We start from the raw sequence: 18848 nt of genomic DNA on the forward strand, positions 1-18848 counted from the left end.
GGCTTTAAAAACACATCTTAACATTCGCATTGCTTATGAAAAGAACAGAAAAGTTTCCCCCCTTTGAATAAGCTAATTTATTTGAGAGGATGAAATGCAAACACAACCCAGAAAATGGGGGGAAATGAAGAGGTTAATTTTTGTGTCTGAGTTCTGTGGGTGTTTTTTTTTTTTTTTTTTTTTTGCAATGCAATATAGAGGGCAAAAGTAGGCTTGTCTTTTCACACACACGTGCCACTCTTTCAGTGAGCATTTGTCAGACTCTGCCTCCTCGGGACTACTGAGAAAAAGGGTAGGTTAGAGCCATGATAACCAGTTTCTTCAGTTTTCTCTTTCAGTAGTCGTTAATGCTTGTTTCAATGTACTTAATTTCCATGTTATTGAAATACAGCAAGAAGTATTGAAAGTGCCTGAGTTTAATCCTCCTCACATTCCTCTTCATCATAGATCATCAGCAGGGAAGTGGGCAATAAGTATGCCCCAGTGACATGGTTCCTAGGACTGTAATTTTTGTCTGTTTTATATGGGTCTCGACAAAGACAATAGGCACATGTTGTGGTCACTCTCCTTAAATATGGCTGTTAAAGCCCACAGCATTCAAGCAGCTCTACTTGCTTTTACCTCTTCCCTAGTTGACGATGCACTCCTCTGCTCTGCTGTTGCTGTGGGTGCTGGGAACATCAGTGGCGTTAGCAGATCCTGTCACAGAAGAGCAAAAGCCCACAGAAGAGCCTGTGCCCTGTTCTAAGAGCTGTTCTTGCATGTATGACGACTACTCTTCTGAGCTGAATGTGTACTGCAGCTCACGCAACTTGACACAGGCTCCCACCGACATCCCTGCCACCACAAGATCCTTATGGCTAGACGGAAACTTATTCACGACCTTGCAAGCAGCCTCCTTCAGGAATCTGATCAATCTGGACTTTTTGAATTTACAGAACGGACAACTATCAGCCCTTGACCCACAAGTATTCAAAGGGCTGCGCTCCCTCGCTCACCTCCACCTGGAACGAAACAATATCCGTTCATTACCTGGCACAATATTCCAGAACACGCCTAACCTGGCTACTCTCAGTCTCCATAATAATCAGTTGTCACGGATAGATGACAGGTTGTTTGCTGGACTCACTCATATGTGGCTGCTGAATTTAGGATGGAACTCCCTGGCTGTGCTGCCTGAGACTGGCTTTCAGGACCTCCATGGGTTACGAGAGTTAATTCTGGCTGGGAATAGACTAGCTTACCTACAGCCACAGCTATTTCAGGGTCTTACTGAACTTAAGGAATTGGACCTCACTGGCAACTACCTGAAAGTTATCAAGGCAAATGTATTTCTAAAGCTCCCTAAGCTACAGAAGTTGTATCTGGCCCAAAACCAGATAGTGACAGTGGCTCCTAGAGCTTTTGTGGGTATGAAATCCCTCAGATGGTTGGACCTGAACAGAAACAGACTGTCTGTGATCCACGATGACACCTTCCTTGGACTGCACAGTCTACATGTCTTAAGGATTTCAAACAACTCAGTTGGAAGTCTAAGACCAGGGACCTTCCGGGACTTGCAGTATCTTGAGGAGCTTTGTCTAAGCCATAACCAGATACGAGTTTTAGGTGAAAAGGTTTTTGAGGGACTGGGTCATCTAGAGGTGCTTAATTTGGAACACAACAAGGTACAGGAAGCAAGAGTGGGTACATTCATGGGCCTCTCTCACCTTGCAGTGATAAAACTCACAGGAAGCTGTTTCCGTGTTCTTCCAGATCAGGTATTTAAGGGCCTATCAAAGCTACACAGCATTCATCTTGATAGAGGCTGTTTGACAAAAGTCACCACCCAAAGTTTCACTGGACTTACGGGACTACGACGCCTTTTCCTACAACATAACAACATCTCAGTGATAGAACGTCAGAGCTTTGTAGAACTTCAAGGGTTGCAGCAGCTTGATCTGAGATTCAACAAGCTAGCAACAGTCTCCTCCCACACCTTCAGTGGACTGAAGAACCTTGACTACTTGCTTCTGTCTGGCAACTTGCTTCGCCATCTTCCCTCTGAATCCCTTCTGCCTTTGCAGCACCTTTCCTGGCTAGACCTCTCTGGCAACAAGTTAGAGTTTCTGATAAATGGAACAATGAACATGCTGCCACGGCTTCGCTACCTTAACCTGAAAGACAATGCACTGAGCAGTCTCCCACCTTCAATTCCTGACAGCCTGGACCAACTGTGGCTATCAGGCAATCAGTGGAAGTGTGATTGCAGTGCCAAGCCTCTAAGAGATTACTGCCTAAGGAAGCCCCAGGTGGTTCCCCTACAGGTGGAGACCCTCGCAGAGGGTGAGGAGCCACATACTCTTATCACCATTTTTAACAACATCACATGCAGCAGCCCTCTTAGTCTCGCTGGTCTCGACCTGCGGGACATCAGCAACGATCATTTTCGTGACTGCTGAGATGCAGATAAAATCCCTCTGCTAAAAACTTGGTCTCAACAATTTAATTTTGTATCTGTAACAAAGAGCATACACCATGAAGTGTATGTATCTGTGCGCGTGTGTGTGTGTGTGTGTGTGTGTATGTGTGCACGCATTACTGAGTGGTGTGTGTGTGTGTGTGTGTGTGTGTGTGTGTGTGTGTGTATGTGCGTGTGGGAGTGTGTGTTCTAATTCCTTTAAAAGAAAATACCACACCAATTTTCCTCTCATTTATACTGAAGGATATTGCTTTTTCTTGTTTTTATTAAATCTTAATGCACTCATTTTCATGTCAGACAAGACCAGCAAAATCGTTTTGTTAGAATTCATATAATTTAAATCTTAAAATTGAACACACCCGCCTATACATTATATACAGTTGTGGTGATTGGTGTTAAAATGCAGCAAGAAGAATTATATATTCATAGGAAATATCAGGCACTCACACATGTTACTTCTTCAACCTAATAAGTACCAAAAGATGTACAGTTCATTTTATTTCTTTTCTGGTTTTGAATGGCATGGCCATAAAGATAGAAAGTTTCCCAGGTCTTGGAGTTTGTGTGAGATAAAAGTATTCTGATGTACTTCTCTTCAGTGTGGCCATCTCTTATGCTAACACCGTGTGCCTATCAGTATGAACAAACAAAATGTGTTTGGTTTTGCCCTCTAAATAAATATCCACAAAAAGGAAAGATCATGTGTGCATGCGCAACCACACAAGCAAAAAACCAAACAGAGATGCATGCAAAAGTCCAAGGAACTGATGAACCACTGGTTTTCTGCTGATTACAAGTGTAATACCCCCTCAGCACAAGTGATTTTGTTTGTGTTTAGAGTGCGATATTTACTGAAATGCTCCACGAAAAGCTGAAGTTTGAAATCTTTTAATGTGACAGTACATTGAAGGAAAATGAGAGTGATGCCATATGTTGTTACTGCAAGAGAGCCTAGATTGTCAACAGAACTCTTCTCAAAATAAAGTTTGCCTGATGGGAATAATTACAAGTTCAGCTGTTTGAATTTCTGCAGCCTAAATTTAGCTAAAGAGAGCTACAAAAGTGACCAGCCCTATCAGGGCCAGAGTACACTGCTAAAGTTTTATAATTACTCTGTACTGATCTTTCTAGAGATCCAAATTCATGATGGTCATGCTTCTTCTGTAGTCCCAGTGTTCAAATTGCACATGTAGGCCTAGTATATATTTTAACAGCAATACATGAAGCATACATACAACAATTAAAAATAAAAGATTCAGTGAAATGCAATGCTGGCTAAACAATGCAGCTCACTCACAAACTTCCGTGTTGAATAGAAAGCTCTCACGACATGTTAAAGACTAGTAAAGGAGCAAGATATTAAAAAACAACAGTAAATTCCAAAACATGATGAATGGCTGCGTTACAGAGGACTGCTGGGGGACACTGACTGAGCACTAAGTGCCTAAGTGCAATAGTGCCACCGGGAGGGATGCCAGTAAGTGCACACTAGTGATGTACATGAATGAACAAATCATTTTTAATGAATCTTTGAACTGTACTTAGTATATTTTATATGTTTTAATAATTAGTTTTACATTTTATGGCTGCGTGACATGGTTTAATTAGTCTACTGAGGTATCTCAAAATGGATATTATGACTGAATTATTTTTCACTTTTTTAAATTTCATGACATTTGCTTTCTGGCATGCTGTTTCCCCACGTAGTAGGCGGATAATCGACATAATCTTTGGAAGAAAGTTGCCTAAACTTTAAAATGAAAACTGATATTGTGGGTCAAATTCATACGGCTGCCGAAAGCGGGATCCGATCTCTTCTTTTGAGCAATAGCACTTCACTCTGCGCCAACTGAACTGAGAGACAGTGTGACCTACTATTCACAGGTTCGTGTATACAGCCAGTGGATATGGAAATGAATGAATCAGTGAATACAACAGATGAACCATTTTAGTGTACTGAACAAAATGAATCGAATCACTACAAAGAGTGCACGAGTGGACACAGAGTGCACGAGGAAACACATACTCAAGGTATAGCTGGTGTCTGAACGGCGTTACGTGGCCATGGCAACCACAAGTCGTATACTGAAACGTACAGTTAGCCTGTTAGCTAATTGACTTAACAAAGTATTTGTTGTGAACGTGACTTATTTATTTAAATCATTCTACTGGAGGAAAAATGAGTAACAAACCGTGCATGGATGCGAAAACAAACCAGCAGATAGAGGAGAGTTCTGTCTTTGACTCTGTAAAATTACAGATACCTTCTGTTGCTTCTGAATCCTCATCAGTAAGTTGGAAATCATTTACGTTGTTATTTTGTCTGCTAGTTTGAAACTGCAGTTAACTATCGTTTACACTTAGGGACTGACAAATTATCCTATATAAGCCTGTATATAAATTAAAAGGACTGCTCAAAATTTTGTTTCTCGTACCATTATGCTCACTTCAGTCTGACAGCGAAGACGAGATTTCAATTTTTCGGCGGCCACCGGGGTTTGCTCTTCCAGAGGACACCGATATAGATGTTGAGTGCTTGTTATTGGAGGATTCCGAAACTGAGGTTATGTGTAACTTCTTGTGTGTGTGTGTGAGAGAGAGAGAGAGAGAGAGAGAGAGAGAGAGAGAGAGAGACTGCTTATAGTAACATGTTTGTACACTTAACAGGATCTGCCTGAATCAGTGACACCACCATCAAACTGCTGGACTGATGAGACATTTTCAGAGCAGAGAGTTGACTGTAATCCTCAGTCCTCTTTGAAGCTAGGATACCTAGGAAATGCCGTTACAGGTCAACGCTGTGATGACATGAAGAACCACAGACTTAGTCATGATCAAAGTAAGATGTCAGAAATTGAAAACTACATCCAGACACATGATCAGAATAAGACTGACTCTTCAGATGTGAATTCAGCCGTTAGGTACCACACATCAGAGACTGCAAAATCCGTTGGGAAAATGGTTGGGGAACAGTCTCTACCAGTGCCTGTTTTAACATTGAAGGTGAGATTTAGTATAACATCACTACTGGAAGAAATGCTGAACAAGCTAGTTTTTACCTGCTCTTTTGAAATAAAGTGAATTTGTCCTTACAAAAAAAAAAAAACCCACTATTACTTTGCAGTTCACAATGTACATCTCATAATGTGATTAATGATATAATTGTTCAAAGTGGGACATAACAGATCCTCAAGGACCAGAGTCCTTGTACATATTATGTACAGTGCTACACTATGAATATTACATAACTGTATATATTATCTATAATCTGAATTTATTTAAGTGATTATATTTGCAAGTCTTTCATTCTGGGTGTCACCAGCATATAGACAACTGGGACCTAGATCAGGTTCTCAGGACACTGCAACATGATGTGGAACCAATCAAATGCACTGAGGAGGGGGAGCCAATGCAGCCATTACCAGTTACAGCCAAAGGTTTGATATGCAAACTGAAATTTCTTTGGTAGTTCACTTGTCTCTTTTTGCTTGCCAATTCCACCATCTCCCCTGATATATGTGTATTTAAAATACCAGTAAACTACATTCCCAGAAACTGTATTTGAAAATCAAGTGTTGTTTCATTGCAGGTTATAACAGTTTGAAGTCAGATGATAATATAATGGAACAGCTGGCTACTTTTTGCAAGAAACAAGTTTGTGAAGTAGCAGAGTTAAAGGTCAACAGTGAATCTGGAAGTGTGTTTAACAGCCTTCAAGGTTCCCTGAAGAAACACCCAGCATGTCCCAGGTACTGTCCATATCACCATTTGTCATATTTAGTGTTTGAATGAGACATGTATGCGGTTACAAAATGGCTCTAAAACAGAACTCAAGTCTGTATAAAAACTAACAAATGATATTTACCTGTTTGCCCATCAGGAATATGTATGATGGTGAATGTGCCAAAACGTACTGTCACCTAGCCCCAGGACTGCCTCAGAATCAGCAAGATTTTCCCACCATACATATTGATTTACGGCACCCCGAAATCAAGATGGATAATACAGTTCTGCGTGATAGTTCCACCATCCCAGAGCACCAGGATAATCCCAAGGAACAGGGAGAAATCTTATCCACGGAGAAAATGCAATCAGAAAAAAACACCAAAGGAAAAAGGTTTTTTTTTTCTTCTTTCCTACATGAAGATCTGTGATACAGTGGAATTGAAATTTGCCCAAAACCAAAGGAGCCAGCATTCTCAAACATTTTTTTTTTAAACAGTTCAGTAAATCATTTTTAAAACACTAGTGTGCCAGGAAAGCCTATCAAGCCTAACCTTTACAAAAGAAAGTTTACATGGAGTATGATGGTAACACATGTTTTTTTGGGGGTTTTTTTGACATACTTTTAGAGAAGTTACTGGGAAGAGTATGCTACTGCAAAAATTACGAGAAGCACACCAAAACAGGACAGCGGGTTCCTGTCCTGTCAAGGAACCTGTGAGGAGAGCCCCTGCAGTTTCTGTTGTGGAACGCAAGTGTGAAAAGGCATCGCAAAGCAAGAACTACCGAAACGGCCACCCAGAGAAGAGCTGTGAGGAACAAATCCATCAAGTGAAAAATGCCAACTCGCTCACTGCTAAACCTGACCAGCCTACACCTGACTCTCACAAGAAATCTGCTCGTCAGCTTTCAAAAAATCAGAGGTATAGTGCAGTGTATTTCCATTCATTTTTTTAATATGTTTAATTTGCCTAAGAGGTGTAAATTGTCTTGCTTAGGGATGGAGTGCAAAGGTCACTACAGAAAAACAGCACTCAACACGAGCGACTTCTGAAGCAACTACTGGCACGCAGGCCACAGTGGTCTGAATGTGGCAGACAGCCTGCTGCTGAGAACACTGACGTCCTATATGATACTGTGAGCTCCCTGTTGGTCATATTATTATAATTCAGATATCATTAATAACTGAGTAATTTTTATATTTAATCCTGCTTCTTTGATACTGTTGCTTTGTTTTGTCACATTTGGAATAATTCATCACAGGATTTTGTTATTTGAATTACCCACACCTCCAAGCTCGCTCATTAATATCGATCTGTATTTATATTTTATTAGGAGGCGTCTTTTCTTCCATCAGTCAACACGCTGCATCCGCATTTTAAGAACAGAGACTGCCTGCTGCTCACTGTGGGTCTGTCCGGTCTAGGAGGAGTGGCGTGGAAAGGACGAGAAAAAGCACACACAGTAGAATCAGTCTCATTTAGATCACATGTGTACAACGCACTGATTGCGTGGTTTCTCTCCTTGGTATGTGCTTAACGAAGTAATGAGTATTACTGACGGATCATGCTATGTAGTCTGTTGTTTACATGAATGGTCTTTACTGGTCTCCTAAACACTGCTTTATAAGATCATTATATTCCCATTGAGTTTCTATGGAGTTCTTTCTTTGTGTGGTAGGCTGAGCCCAGTACCTCCAATGGGAAGTGCATTGTCGGCACGGATGTCCCATTCTGGGTGGCCGGCCTGCAGCAGCTCTGGAGAGAAGACGGACTAGCAATTTACATCTGCGCTGTATCTCATGCAGAGATTCACTCTCACAGTAATAAATCAAAGGTGAAGTATTTTCCTTAAACTCAAAATTATTCAGTTTCATTTATATTCTACTAGTGTTTAGCCAAATGTCCTCATTTTGGTCCACAGAGAAGAGATGTGGATAGAAGCCACAGTGTCTTCTTCCAACGGGTACGCAAGTTCCTCTCTCAGGTAACCCTGAGGACTGTCGTACCCTGGCTATCACAACTAAACCAGATGCTGGAACAGCTTGCCCATCCACTGCATGCTCACCTGCCCCAGGCCTCTCTGGACAGCTTTGTTTCTGTCAGCCCTGACCGACAGGTAAACTCAGCGGACATCTCATGTTTTATGCAGACGTGGTTTTTGACTGGCATGAGTAGGGGATTCTGCACATTGCTCATGTACTGTGTCCTGACTCTGGTTTTCAGGCTGTCACACAGGCCTTTGGAGTGAGTCAGAGTTTTTATTGGCAAACTCTGGAGACACAAGACCAAATATGTCAAAGAGCGGAAGCCTTGAGTTCTCTGAAGCGTCCTGCTGAAGTGAGAAAGCTCGGTCTTTGTAAACTATCTCAGTGTTTCTGTTGGAGCGGAGACTTTCTCGATTCTCCCGTTGTAATCCAGGGTAGGGGTGTAAGCAATGTTTCTTTCTTGATTTCAGTCAGTGGTTGCAGTGGCGTACAGAGCGTTGTTTCTAAATCCGCTGGCGACTCATCACACCCTGCAGCTAATCCTCAGCTCTGGTCTGGATGTGTGTGGAATCCGCCTTCTCTATCCATCGCATAAGCTTTTATCAGATAGCGCAGGTAAAAACACGGGGTTACATTTCATCTTCATTTCACAGCATCTGTTCTGAACTAATCCATTGTGATTTAAAATCATCTGCATGGCAGTGAACATGCCAACGTGCGAGAGAGGGGAACACACCGCACAGACAGTTCTTGCCCTGGCTCTCCGTGGCCCTCGTGCACGGTCAGTGTGGCAAGATATCGTCGGACCCACAGACGCCCAGCTTGCACGGAAGACCGACCCTACATCCATCAACGCGCTGCATCGCCGCGGTCAAGAGCAGCCCCTGCTCTACTCCCCACGACTGGACAGCCGGGTGCACCGGGAGCTGTGCAAGTGGTTTGGCAGCAGAGCCCAGAAAAACATCACTGAAAACCACAGCCCAGCCGTGACTGACCAGTAAGAACTCAACCTCAATCCTACTCTACCCACTCCTTACTCTAACAAGGATAGTTGAAAGCCGTTCCTCAAACAGAAACTTTTTCTTGATAATGTTCATTAAGGTGTAAAAATACACAGTGCTCCTATGGTCTTGTGAAGCCCGTATCTCTTCCAATATCTCAGGGTTGACGTAGAAGACCAAAATAACAGAGGCTCCTGCTGTCTTTGTGCTTCAGTGGAAGGTAAAAAAAAACCCCACCTTTGTCTTCATGGTAGTTGCATTTGTTCATTACCCTTTGAAATGTTACAGATTCACTGTTCAACTGAGGTTACATGAAACTGCTTGAGTGTGTATGTGATATTCTCTCCCAAACACTGATCTTGCTGAATGTGCCATGGCTCTTGATGTCCCCACACAGTGGATGTATTCCTCTTTGTTTCGCCGTTGGTTGCTCCCTGCGTGTACAGCCACATACTGTCTACATGTGCAACACGAGGATTCAGCCTTCTGGGTCTTCAGAGGACACAGTTCTCCAGTAAAAGAGCACAATCTCTAGGCCTCAGCGGTAAACAGGTAAGTCAGGCAGCCAAACCACAGAGATCGCTGCTCTTTAGAGACTTACAGGAGCAGAAATGACAGGGATTGAAATTGCGTTTGTCATGCAACTCTGTCTCATGGCATTAGGTGTCAGCATTCTGTCATACACCCACCATCTGTTTGGATGGAGAACTGCTTGAGCTGTCTTCTCACTGCCTGGTTCTGCTACTGAGGAGAGAAAATGCACTCCATCACTGTGTCAGCCTACCTGCGGGTCAGTACGCTTATCCTCACAGACACTGGGCAATCACATATCTGATGCATTGTTTGATAAGCCTCAGTAAAGGTACTTTGGGGCATAGATATAGTAACTGACACAGTAAGTTTGTTAGAGTAGTGTTTCCCAGTCCTGTTACTGAAAACCCAGCATTACTCCAAACCTTACATCTCTCCCTGTTCCAACACGCCTGATTCAACTCATCAGCTCACTATCAAACCCTTGATTAGCTGAGGTAGGTGTGTTACAGCAAGGGGAGAACTAACATTGAGCTATGGGTTTGCTGAAGCAGGATTGGGAAACTTCATCTTTGAAAATGAAAGTTTATGTTAGGGTTAGGATCGGTGCCGTGCCTGTCCGTGAGCATTTTTTGTTTGTTTTTATTGTAGGTTTGATGAATGAGATTGCAGTACAAGGCCTCACTGGATCCATTAAAGCCAGACTTCCAGATAATGAGAGGATAGACATAGATTGCTGCTTTTACACTGCGCCCTTCTCAGAGAACATCTTCAACTCCCTGTGTATGTTCCTATCCCCAAAATCATTATAATTACTGCTTGGTTTTTTTGTTTAATATGTCAGTGTTTTGTCTGATGGAGATGTGTCGTCCAGGTCGGTTCATGTGGAAAGTGCCAGACTTCAGAGGCATGGTTCTGTCCAAACACAGCTATCCGTCCAGTCCAGAGATGGAGCAGGTGGTCATTCTTACCCTGACTGGGCAGAATCTCATGGAACATGGGATGGGCTTGCTTCACAGGGTCCTGAGGGGAGACACCACTGGTACTGTCCTCACACCAAACTGCTTCCAACCAACACATAAGAGATGGGACCACGGTCATTAAAGTGTCAAATGTGTTTGTCGCGTCAGGATAAAGTAGATCGTAGACTTAAAAACTATCAATATCAACATCTATAACAGACAGTTCAATCAAATAACATAGACACTAGAGACTGTTTACCAGGTAACTCAAATATTTGTTCTCTGGCTCACTTCACATGGACAGTAAGAGTTTCATTTGTCTGATGAACCTTTCTTTTTCATGATTCTGGCAATTGTCAATTCCCCAAGACCAACAACATTGTGGCTAATGGTTCTAGTGTCATTTTTGCAGGAGGTACTTATGAAGAAGGGTTTGAGCTACTGGCTCTGAAATGGTTGCCAAAGTTGTCCCACCAGCAGGCACAAGAAGTGACCCCTTTTGAAGTTGGAGACCAGCGGTGGCAAAAAAGTGTTCTGGACCTGGCGTCTGCGCCTGCCTTGGTTTCTGCTCTGAGGAGGGTGAACGCTTTCGTTGCCCTACGCAAGAATTTACCACAAGACTACCCCGGCAACCAGAGTGTACTCATGTCTCTGACGCCTCAGACAGCATTTAGGCAGGCCTCTGTCTTTTTCACAGAGAGAGAACTGATTGCAGGTGAGGAATTTAATTTACAGTATTCATAAAGACAGTTCTTCCTTTTGTGAAAGCCAGTGTTTTTCAGTGGCATCCATTTGTGCTTGTGCTTAGACCATACTGCTCGACCGTCCCTGAAATTCCTTCCTCCACCTTCTAAAAACTTCCCTGGTAAGTGTTCAGTATGCGGAGAAATCAAGCGTACACAGAGTGTTTTTTTTTTTTTTCAAACTGCGCACAGTAACAAATTCCTCCTGCCAATCACAGGTTTCCGGAGCGAGGCTTTTTTCAGCTGCATGACAGAGGGTAAGCGACGGCGCTCATTTCGAGTCTGGACAACACCCCACTGTCTTTTACCGCACGACGTTCTAACTCCTCGCTGCTTTTCAGATCCTCTACCCCTCTTCACCCTGTGCCTGTTCAAACCTGGCGTGTGGAGTCACTGCTTGGGTAAAATTCTCAGCAAGATCCAGCAGAACGGATTCACCGTAGTGGGGTTACGAGCGCTCCTGTTGGACCGAAAGACAGCTACCGCGCTGACACATAACCCACAGCTCCAGGTCGCCAGTCCATCATCTTTCCCTCGCAGACCTAAAAAAAAAAAAAAAAAAAAAAACCTGTCTGAAAGGCGGATTTTGAAATGCATTAGGCCGACGTGAGCTTGCTTGTTATGTGTGTTTGGCTTGCAGGAGCACCCTGAGCCGGAAGCTCGTTTAGAGTATGTGACATCTGGCCCCTCGTTAGCGTTGTGCCTCCAGAGAGTGAACGCCGTGAAGAGGCTGTTGGAGCTACTGGGACCTGAGGACCCAGCACAAGCTCGAGCTGAAAACCAGTTCCTGTGGAGAGCCCAGCACGGCACTGACAGACTACGTAACGGCGTCTACGGTCCGAATGTCTTCCTATATGAGAAGAAATATCAGGGAATCAATGAATAATTACCAACCAACGAAAGCAATGAATGAGAAACGCAATGGCATATCAAAATGACTGCTTCTCTGTGTCTACTGTTACAGGTTCAGTATCTTATCAGAGAGCTATACTGGATGTGAAAATGATGTTTCCAGAAGGCCTGTGCTGCACAGAGACCTTGTTGCTAACACAAGAACAGGTAGAATTTGTGTGGCGACCATGAGCACAATTTTATTCCTGTGGCTGTCCTTTTGAACACTTGGGAATGTTTATCCAGCTAAAGTTGATCTAATTACTTTTGCCAAGGCTTGTGGCTCTGCTCATGCAATCGTCTGACTTTTCATTCTTCCGTTTTCAGATTCCTTGTTTAAGATCAGACCCCTTTGCCAGCCTGGAGCGAGAGCAGTCCCACACTCTGGCCTCTCTTCCCAAAAACAAACCATGTCAGTCCTTTGTAATGACATCAGGACACAACAGAGGCAAGCCATTCGGCTAATTCATAAGTTTGTCTGGATATATCTCAAAGAGACAAGAGAGTTACTGGGACAGTCCTTCAAACATTAACAACTGTTTTTTTTTAACAACATGTTGATGTTTTACCAGCTGCATTTGAACTTTGTAAACAGTGTAATGGAGCAGTTGTGCTGTGTGTTTATTGGTACCATCAGGTCCTTTAGTACTCAGTGCTCTCTGCCAGACCACCTGCTTACTAATGCCTACCAATCTGCTGCGACCAAGACACCCACCCCTTCACCTAGACCTGCTGGAGGAACTGCTGAGGGCAGGCTGCCACCTAGTGGCTGGCAGGCTCTGCACGCTAGACGAGTCACAGCAGAGGCATGTTTCCAAGTCGCTGAGGCAGTCTCCTCAGTGCAATGGAATAAACGTAAGTGCGTGTGTGTGTGGTGTGTAGGTGTGGGGGTTTTTTTTCTCCTATGGGTTTCTGTGTCATTTAGCGAAGAAAAAACGAATAATTTGAGTGTAAAGCTGTTTATTCACCCCCATGTCTCGTCCAGGAATCGCCTTTGTCCGAAGGCCCGTGTCTGGTTCTGGCCTTGCAGAGAGACAATGTCGTGACATGCTTTGATCTCATTCTCGATCGGTACGACAGCGAGACAGAAATACCTCATTTGTAATCAGTGATGTGTTGCATAGCATACTACGAAGCACATCACTGTCATATACTGTCATGTTCCATCAAAGGTATTTTAAAATCCACCCCCTTATTTATGGGCCGTGAAAAAGCATAATCTGTCTTCTGTTCTGTAGCATTTGCAGGGAGAGGCCTCACCTGAATGAAATAAAGCAGATGTTTCTTTATCCCAGCAATGAAACAGAGGTAATTAATGCAACCGATGTATTTTTAGGTATTGCAGTGTGTGTGTATGGCTGCAGTTAGTTAACATGATTTTAAATCTGTTTTCTGTTTTGACTTCAGGCAAAGAAATTGCTGTGCTACCTCTTTGACTCCCTCTCCTCAGACAGTCATCAGAGAATAGTGCTACCACAGCCCACTGTATACCAGTCCTCTATGGTATCTGTTTAAACATCTGGGCAAACTTTAAGTGTTTTCCCAAGGATATGAGATCATAAAATCTTTAAAGATAATTGCTGAGCTTCTCTTAAATGATATAACATTATAAATCATAAATTTGAATGTGTCTTCCCTCTGTTTTGCCATGAGATCAAACATGACCTTGAAGGTCAGAAAATATTGCAGGATTCAGAAGAACCAACTGAAAGATGGGTGGGTCTTTCCAGTGTATATTTAACAGGTTACAACTTTTGGGATTTTTAATTCATAATCTCCTAATTCTACAAATTTGCACAAAGTTTATGTATGACACATAAGAAACTATGCCAGTTGTAGTTCATTTTAATCACAATTTTATCTTACCTTAATTTATTGCTTGTAGAAAGTGAAATTAGAACAGTCAGCTCTTTAGAACTGGTGGTGAGGGAACATGCACCTATTTTTTACAAATCCCACAACATAGCTTTCTCTTCAATCAGAACACAACAGGGCAACCATAACACTATAATAACTGATCTGCAGGGCGACCGTAACACTGTAATAACTGATCGACAGGGTGACCGTAACACAGTAATGACTGTTCTGCAGGGCGACCGTAACACAGTAATAACTGATCAACAGGGCGACCGTAACACTGTAATAACTGATCGACAGGGTGACCGTAACACAGTAATGACTGTTCTGCAGGGTGACCGTAACACTGTAATAACTGATCGACAGGGTGACCGTAACACAGTAATAACTGATCTGCAGGGTGACCGTAACACTGTAATAACTGATCTGCAGGGTGACCGTAACATTGTAATAACTGATCTGCAGGGTGACCGTAACACTGTAATAACTGATCTGCAGGGTGACCGTAACACTGTAATAACTGATCTGCAGGGTGACCGTAACATTGTAATAACTGATCTGCAGGATGTCACGGTGTTTCAGAGCTCAGGCTACAGTCGTCACAAGCAAAGGACTACAACGCTCATATTCATCAGCTTGAGAAAAAGAAATGCACAAAACCCACAGACAGGTTTTAAAGATCAAAATTATTTTTAATTCCCAAAATGATAAAAATAATTCCATGGATTCTGTAAACCATTGCATAACTGCTGTAGTGTAGACAAGTGTTAACAATTTTAAATGATACACTACAAAGAAAAAAGATAATGCATTCATAAATAATACGCTCTACATAAACTTTTTTTTTTTTTAGTGAAGGAAATCCATTCAGCTCTTGTCCTTGATGAAAACAACTCAACTATTTCATAAAAGAGATTTCCATAAATTAAACACAGAACTCCCATTAAATGTTTTTTTTTTCTTCAGGTTTTCTGTTGACTTGACATACACAATCTGTTATAGTGACAGTAAAATGTATTAGCACATGAGCACTAAATTGAATATAAGCTGTTCTATATAGATTGAAGCGTACTGTACCAAAATAAGGGTTATGCTTCTTCTTTATCATATAAACGTCAACTCAGATTGACCTTTCAAATGCAAATAAATCTATGAACTGCTGTTTCATTTGAAAATTGGACATCTCTCTTTATTCTACAGTTACACTGTAAAACCCTGAGAAAACATACATCTAGTTCCAATACGTCATTACATAGATAAATACAGAAACTTGAAAACTGCATGTTTGTCTTATAAATTTATTTGTAATTTATAGCATTTCACAAAACTAGTGCTACATAGATTAACTGCGCTCTGTGTTACTCCAGTGACCCATTGCGTATCTAATTTTGAATGGTACATTCAATAATTCAGGGTTTCAATGTTAGATTCATCATAACATCACTGAATTTAGGTAAAGAGGATAATGGCTCCAATTCAGCTTTCATTCTTACAAAAGAAAAAAAAAAAAAAACGAAAAAACAATAATGTTGAAAGACATTATCGTTCCCTCTATAACTGTTAACTTGAATCAACTTGATACTTTATCTGTGTGTTTGTACAAGATTGCATAAAATCCTCAGATTCAATGGTCACATAATGATATTAAAAAAAAAAAAAAAAAAAAAAAAGAAGAAAAGATTCACAAGAATGTAAAATAAGAATAATTCCACTCCAGAGCATTATGATACATCTCCATTACAGTTAATTTACACAATGCTAACAAAACAACTTCCTAAAAGGTGCTTTTCTTTAATTGCAGTTGCCTGGTCTTTCTTGTGTCAACTACATTTTTTTCCCTTCCCCCTCGAGGGATAATTACGATGGCTGGCAAAGAAAGAGATTATTTTAGTGGGAAAGCTAAAATTTGGCTACCACTATTATTTGTGTAGTTGTAATTGCTTTCATTGGACACATTTTCTTTTTAAAATCAGAGTATCATCTTTTAACACGAAAGCCCAAATACACAGCCATCAGGCATCAGAGAATTCAGTAACGCAGAAAACTGTTCTTTAGAACAAGTGCAGCTCACAATCTATTCACACTTAGACATTCGTTAGTCATTGCTCAACATGGAAAGTACCTAACCTGACAGGTTGTTTTTTTCTTTCTTTTTTTTTTTAAATTAAATAGAGAAGACTGGATAAACATTGCATGACACCAGTTGGTCCACACTAAAATATATCACTGCTACATATCCTGTCTGATGAGACAGACACATTTAAATACCAATTAAATGTTTAAGTAAATTAGATGGGACATACTGTTTCTCATAAGGGAGGCCTTGTGTTTAAATCCAGAGGATAAAGGCATATGAAGATAACAGACATTTCAATGCACTCAGAAGGATGTAGAGATGTGTGCTGACGGACAGGACCCTGTCCACTAAAGACAACAGGGCTAAATGTCTGAAGGCACTAGAATTTGGCAGAATTTCAGATCCGTTCTTTTATAATCCGATAGGTTTTTTTTTTTTTTTTTTTTTTTAAATTTGTTACACAAAGGCACAACTTTGTTCAGAAGAGATTTTTTTTTTTCTCCTCACACAGAACATAGATTCTGAAAGACAGTAGTTTACAAAATACCCTATAAATTCTCCATAAGAATTGATCATACGCTGGATTTACCAAGCACAAAAAGAGACAGTGGACCATATTAAGGTGTCATTTAAGGCCAAAACAAGATTTTAAAAAAAAAGGACGCTGTAACAATGAATTCAGCCCAATGTCTATCAGCGTTTGGAGCTGTATCGAATATGAGCAGATTCAAGGTCGTACTCATGGTAGACAAGATTCTTACTACATCCAATTTTTAAAAACAGAAACACAAAAAGCATATGACCAGTCAAATGCAAACTAAAGAAAGCACCATACAGCCAAAGTGTACTCTTTATACCCCTGACAGCATACACGTAGTGCACAACCACTAAGAATTCAGAACTGGTTTGAGAGTTGTTTCTTTTTTTTAAACATTAATTACGAAGAGCATAAGAAAGGAAAATAAAAATATACTTATTTTTCAAATAAGCACTGATCCATATGGCCACTTAAGAACAGGAAAACAAATTCAATCTTCTTTCTGACATTCCTTCACTGAAAAAATTACAGCCAATTCAGAACAAAGTTGTCTCGCTTAATAATTATATACTTCGTCCCCTCAAATCCATTTTTGCAAGAGGACATTGATACTATTAAATTCTGTTGAACAAACATATGCATGTAAATATGCTGACAGATTTGGTCATATATATATAGATATATATCTTTTTAATCAGGTCGCTATCCATTTGCTTAGAATGCTAAAATGAAAAAAAAATAATAATAATAATAAAAAAAAAGAAAAAACAGTAAAGGTCTTTGGTAAAACTACAAAATGGGCTTGAAGTCCATTAATATTGTCAGCAAAAGCAGTTGGCATAGTTCTCCTTTATTGTGAAATTAGAGACTGTCATAGTTATTGTTTGTTTTTCTTCTTCTTTATACTATGTATGATAGAGACTACAACACCACTTTGGTTCATTAAAGTCAAGTCCACGTTATGATTAAACTATATTAGCCTCACAAATAAAGAATGACCTACAGTATTCTAAGCCTGGGAATCTTTTTTTTTTTTTTTTTGAAAAACTATTACGCTATGGTCCAGAAATCTTGACAGGGAACCTAACCCATCAAAAAAAAAATCTCTAATGGTAGACTGACTCTATACTTCACATGAAACACGCTAGGAAAATTCTTGAAGACCAGACTGTCTCAGAAACGCACAATACTCATGACAAGTTTAATCCTCAACTATGTGTTCCAAATGAACATGTTCTGTCATATCTGACCTGCTTATGCATAATCACATAGTCCAAAGTTTCTGTCTGACGCTCTGAAGGAAGAAAGATACAAATACCTCAGAACTCATGCTCTCAATGCCTGACCCCCAATTTATGACTAGAACAACTTAAATCCCAAATGAAAGGAAATCCTCTAGCACTGTGATCAGGAGGTTCAGCAATTTAACAATTTATACTGAAAGACAAGCAGTAATTGTTTCTATCGGCACATCACACAAAAATGTTATGAACATGAAGCTACATAGAGAGCTTACTGATTTAATAACAAAATAAGGAGAGAGATATTTTTCTTATATATGTATATATATGGTGTGTGTGTGTGTGTATACATGCGTACACATACACATATATACTTAGGTACATACATGTGTATACACACACACACTGTTCCCACTCGTTTGTTGTGTTTTGTCTTAAACAAACACAGACTTCAGGGAAATGAAATCCTGAATAACCATCCCTTTAGAAGTAAACAGATTTATCCCAATTGAAACTTAGAAACTGCAAAGAGTGTAGCTGAATTTCTCACTGCACATATTCATTGCTGTAAATATTAAAGGACCCAGAAATGGAAAGTAAATGAAAACAAAACAAAAATATTGTTTTATAACACAGTAGTAGGTCATTTCAATTAGTTTAACCTAAGCACATTACACTGTCCAATTTGGAAAGAACCGAAAACAAATTCAACACCACTGATTTTATCTGTAAACACTACAGAGCACTATTCTAAACAAAACAAAAACAAAACAAACAAACAAAAAAAATTGTAAAACAGAGCCAGTTTTTTTTTTCTTTTCTTTTTTTTTTTTTGT

General features: G+C 40.7%; 1 protein-coding gene across 1 annotated transcript; it reads left to right on the forward strand.

Moving 5' to 3' along the window:
- The first annotated feature begins 229 nt into the window (after positions 1-229).
- On the forward strand, positions 230-2604 carry igfals (insulin-like growth factor binding protein, acid labile subunit). Its single transcript, XM_030789815.1, has 2 exons — positions 230-292; positions 633-2604. The coding sequence occupies exon 2, from the start codon at positions 639-641 to the stop codon at positions 2439-2441; it is 1803 nt and encodes a 600-aa protein (XP_030645675.1). The 5' UTR covers positions 230-292; positions 633-638; the 3' UTR covers positions 2442-2604.
- The last annotated feature ends 16244 nt before the right edge of the window (positions 2605-18848 follow it).

The sequence above is a fragment of the Chanos chanos genome, chromosome 13 (assembly GCF_902362185.1).
Source record: "Chanos chanos chromosome 13, fChaCha1.1, whole genome shotgun sequence".
Taxonomy (NCBI): Eukaryota; Metazoa; Chordata; class Actinopteri; order Gonorynchiformes; family Chanidae; genus Chanos; species Chanos chanos.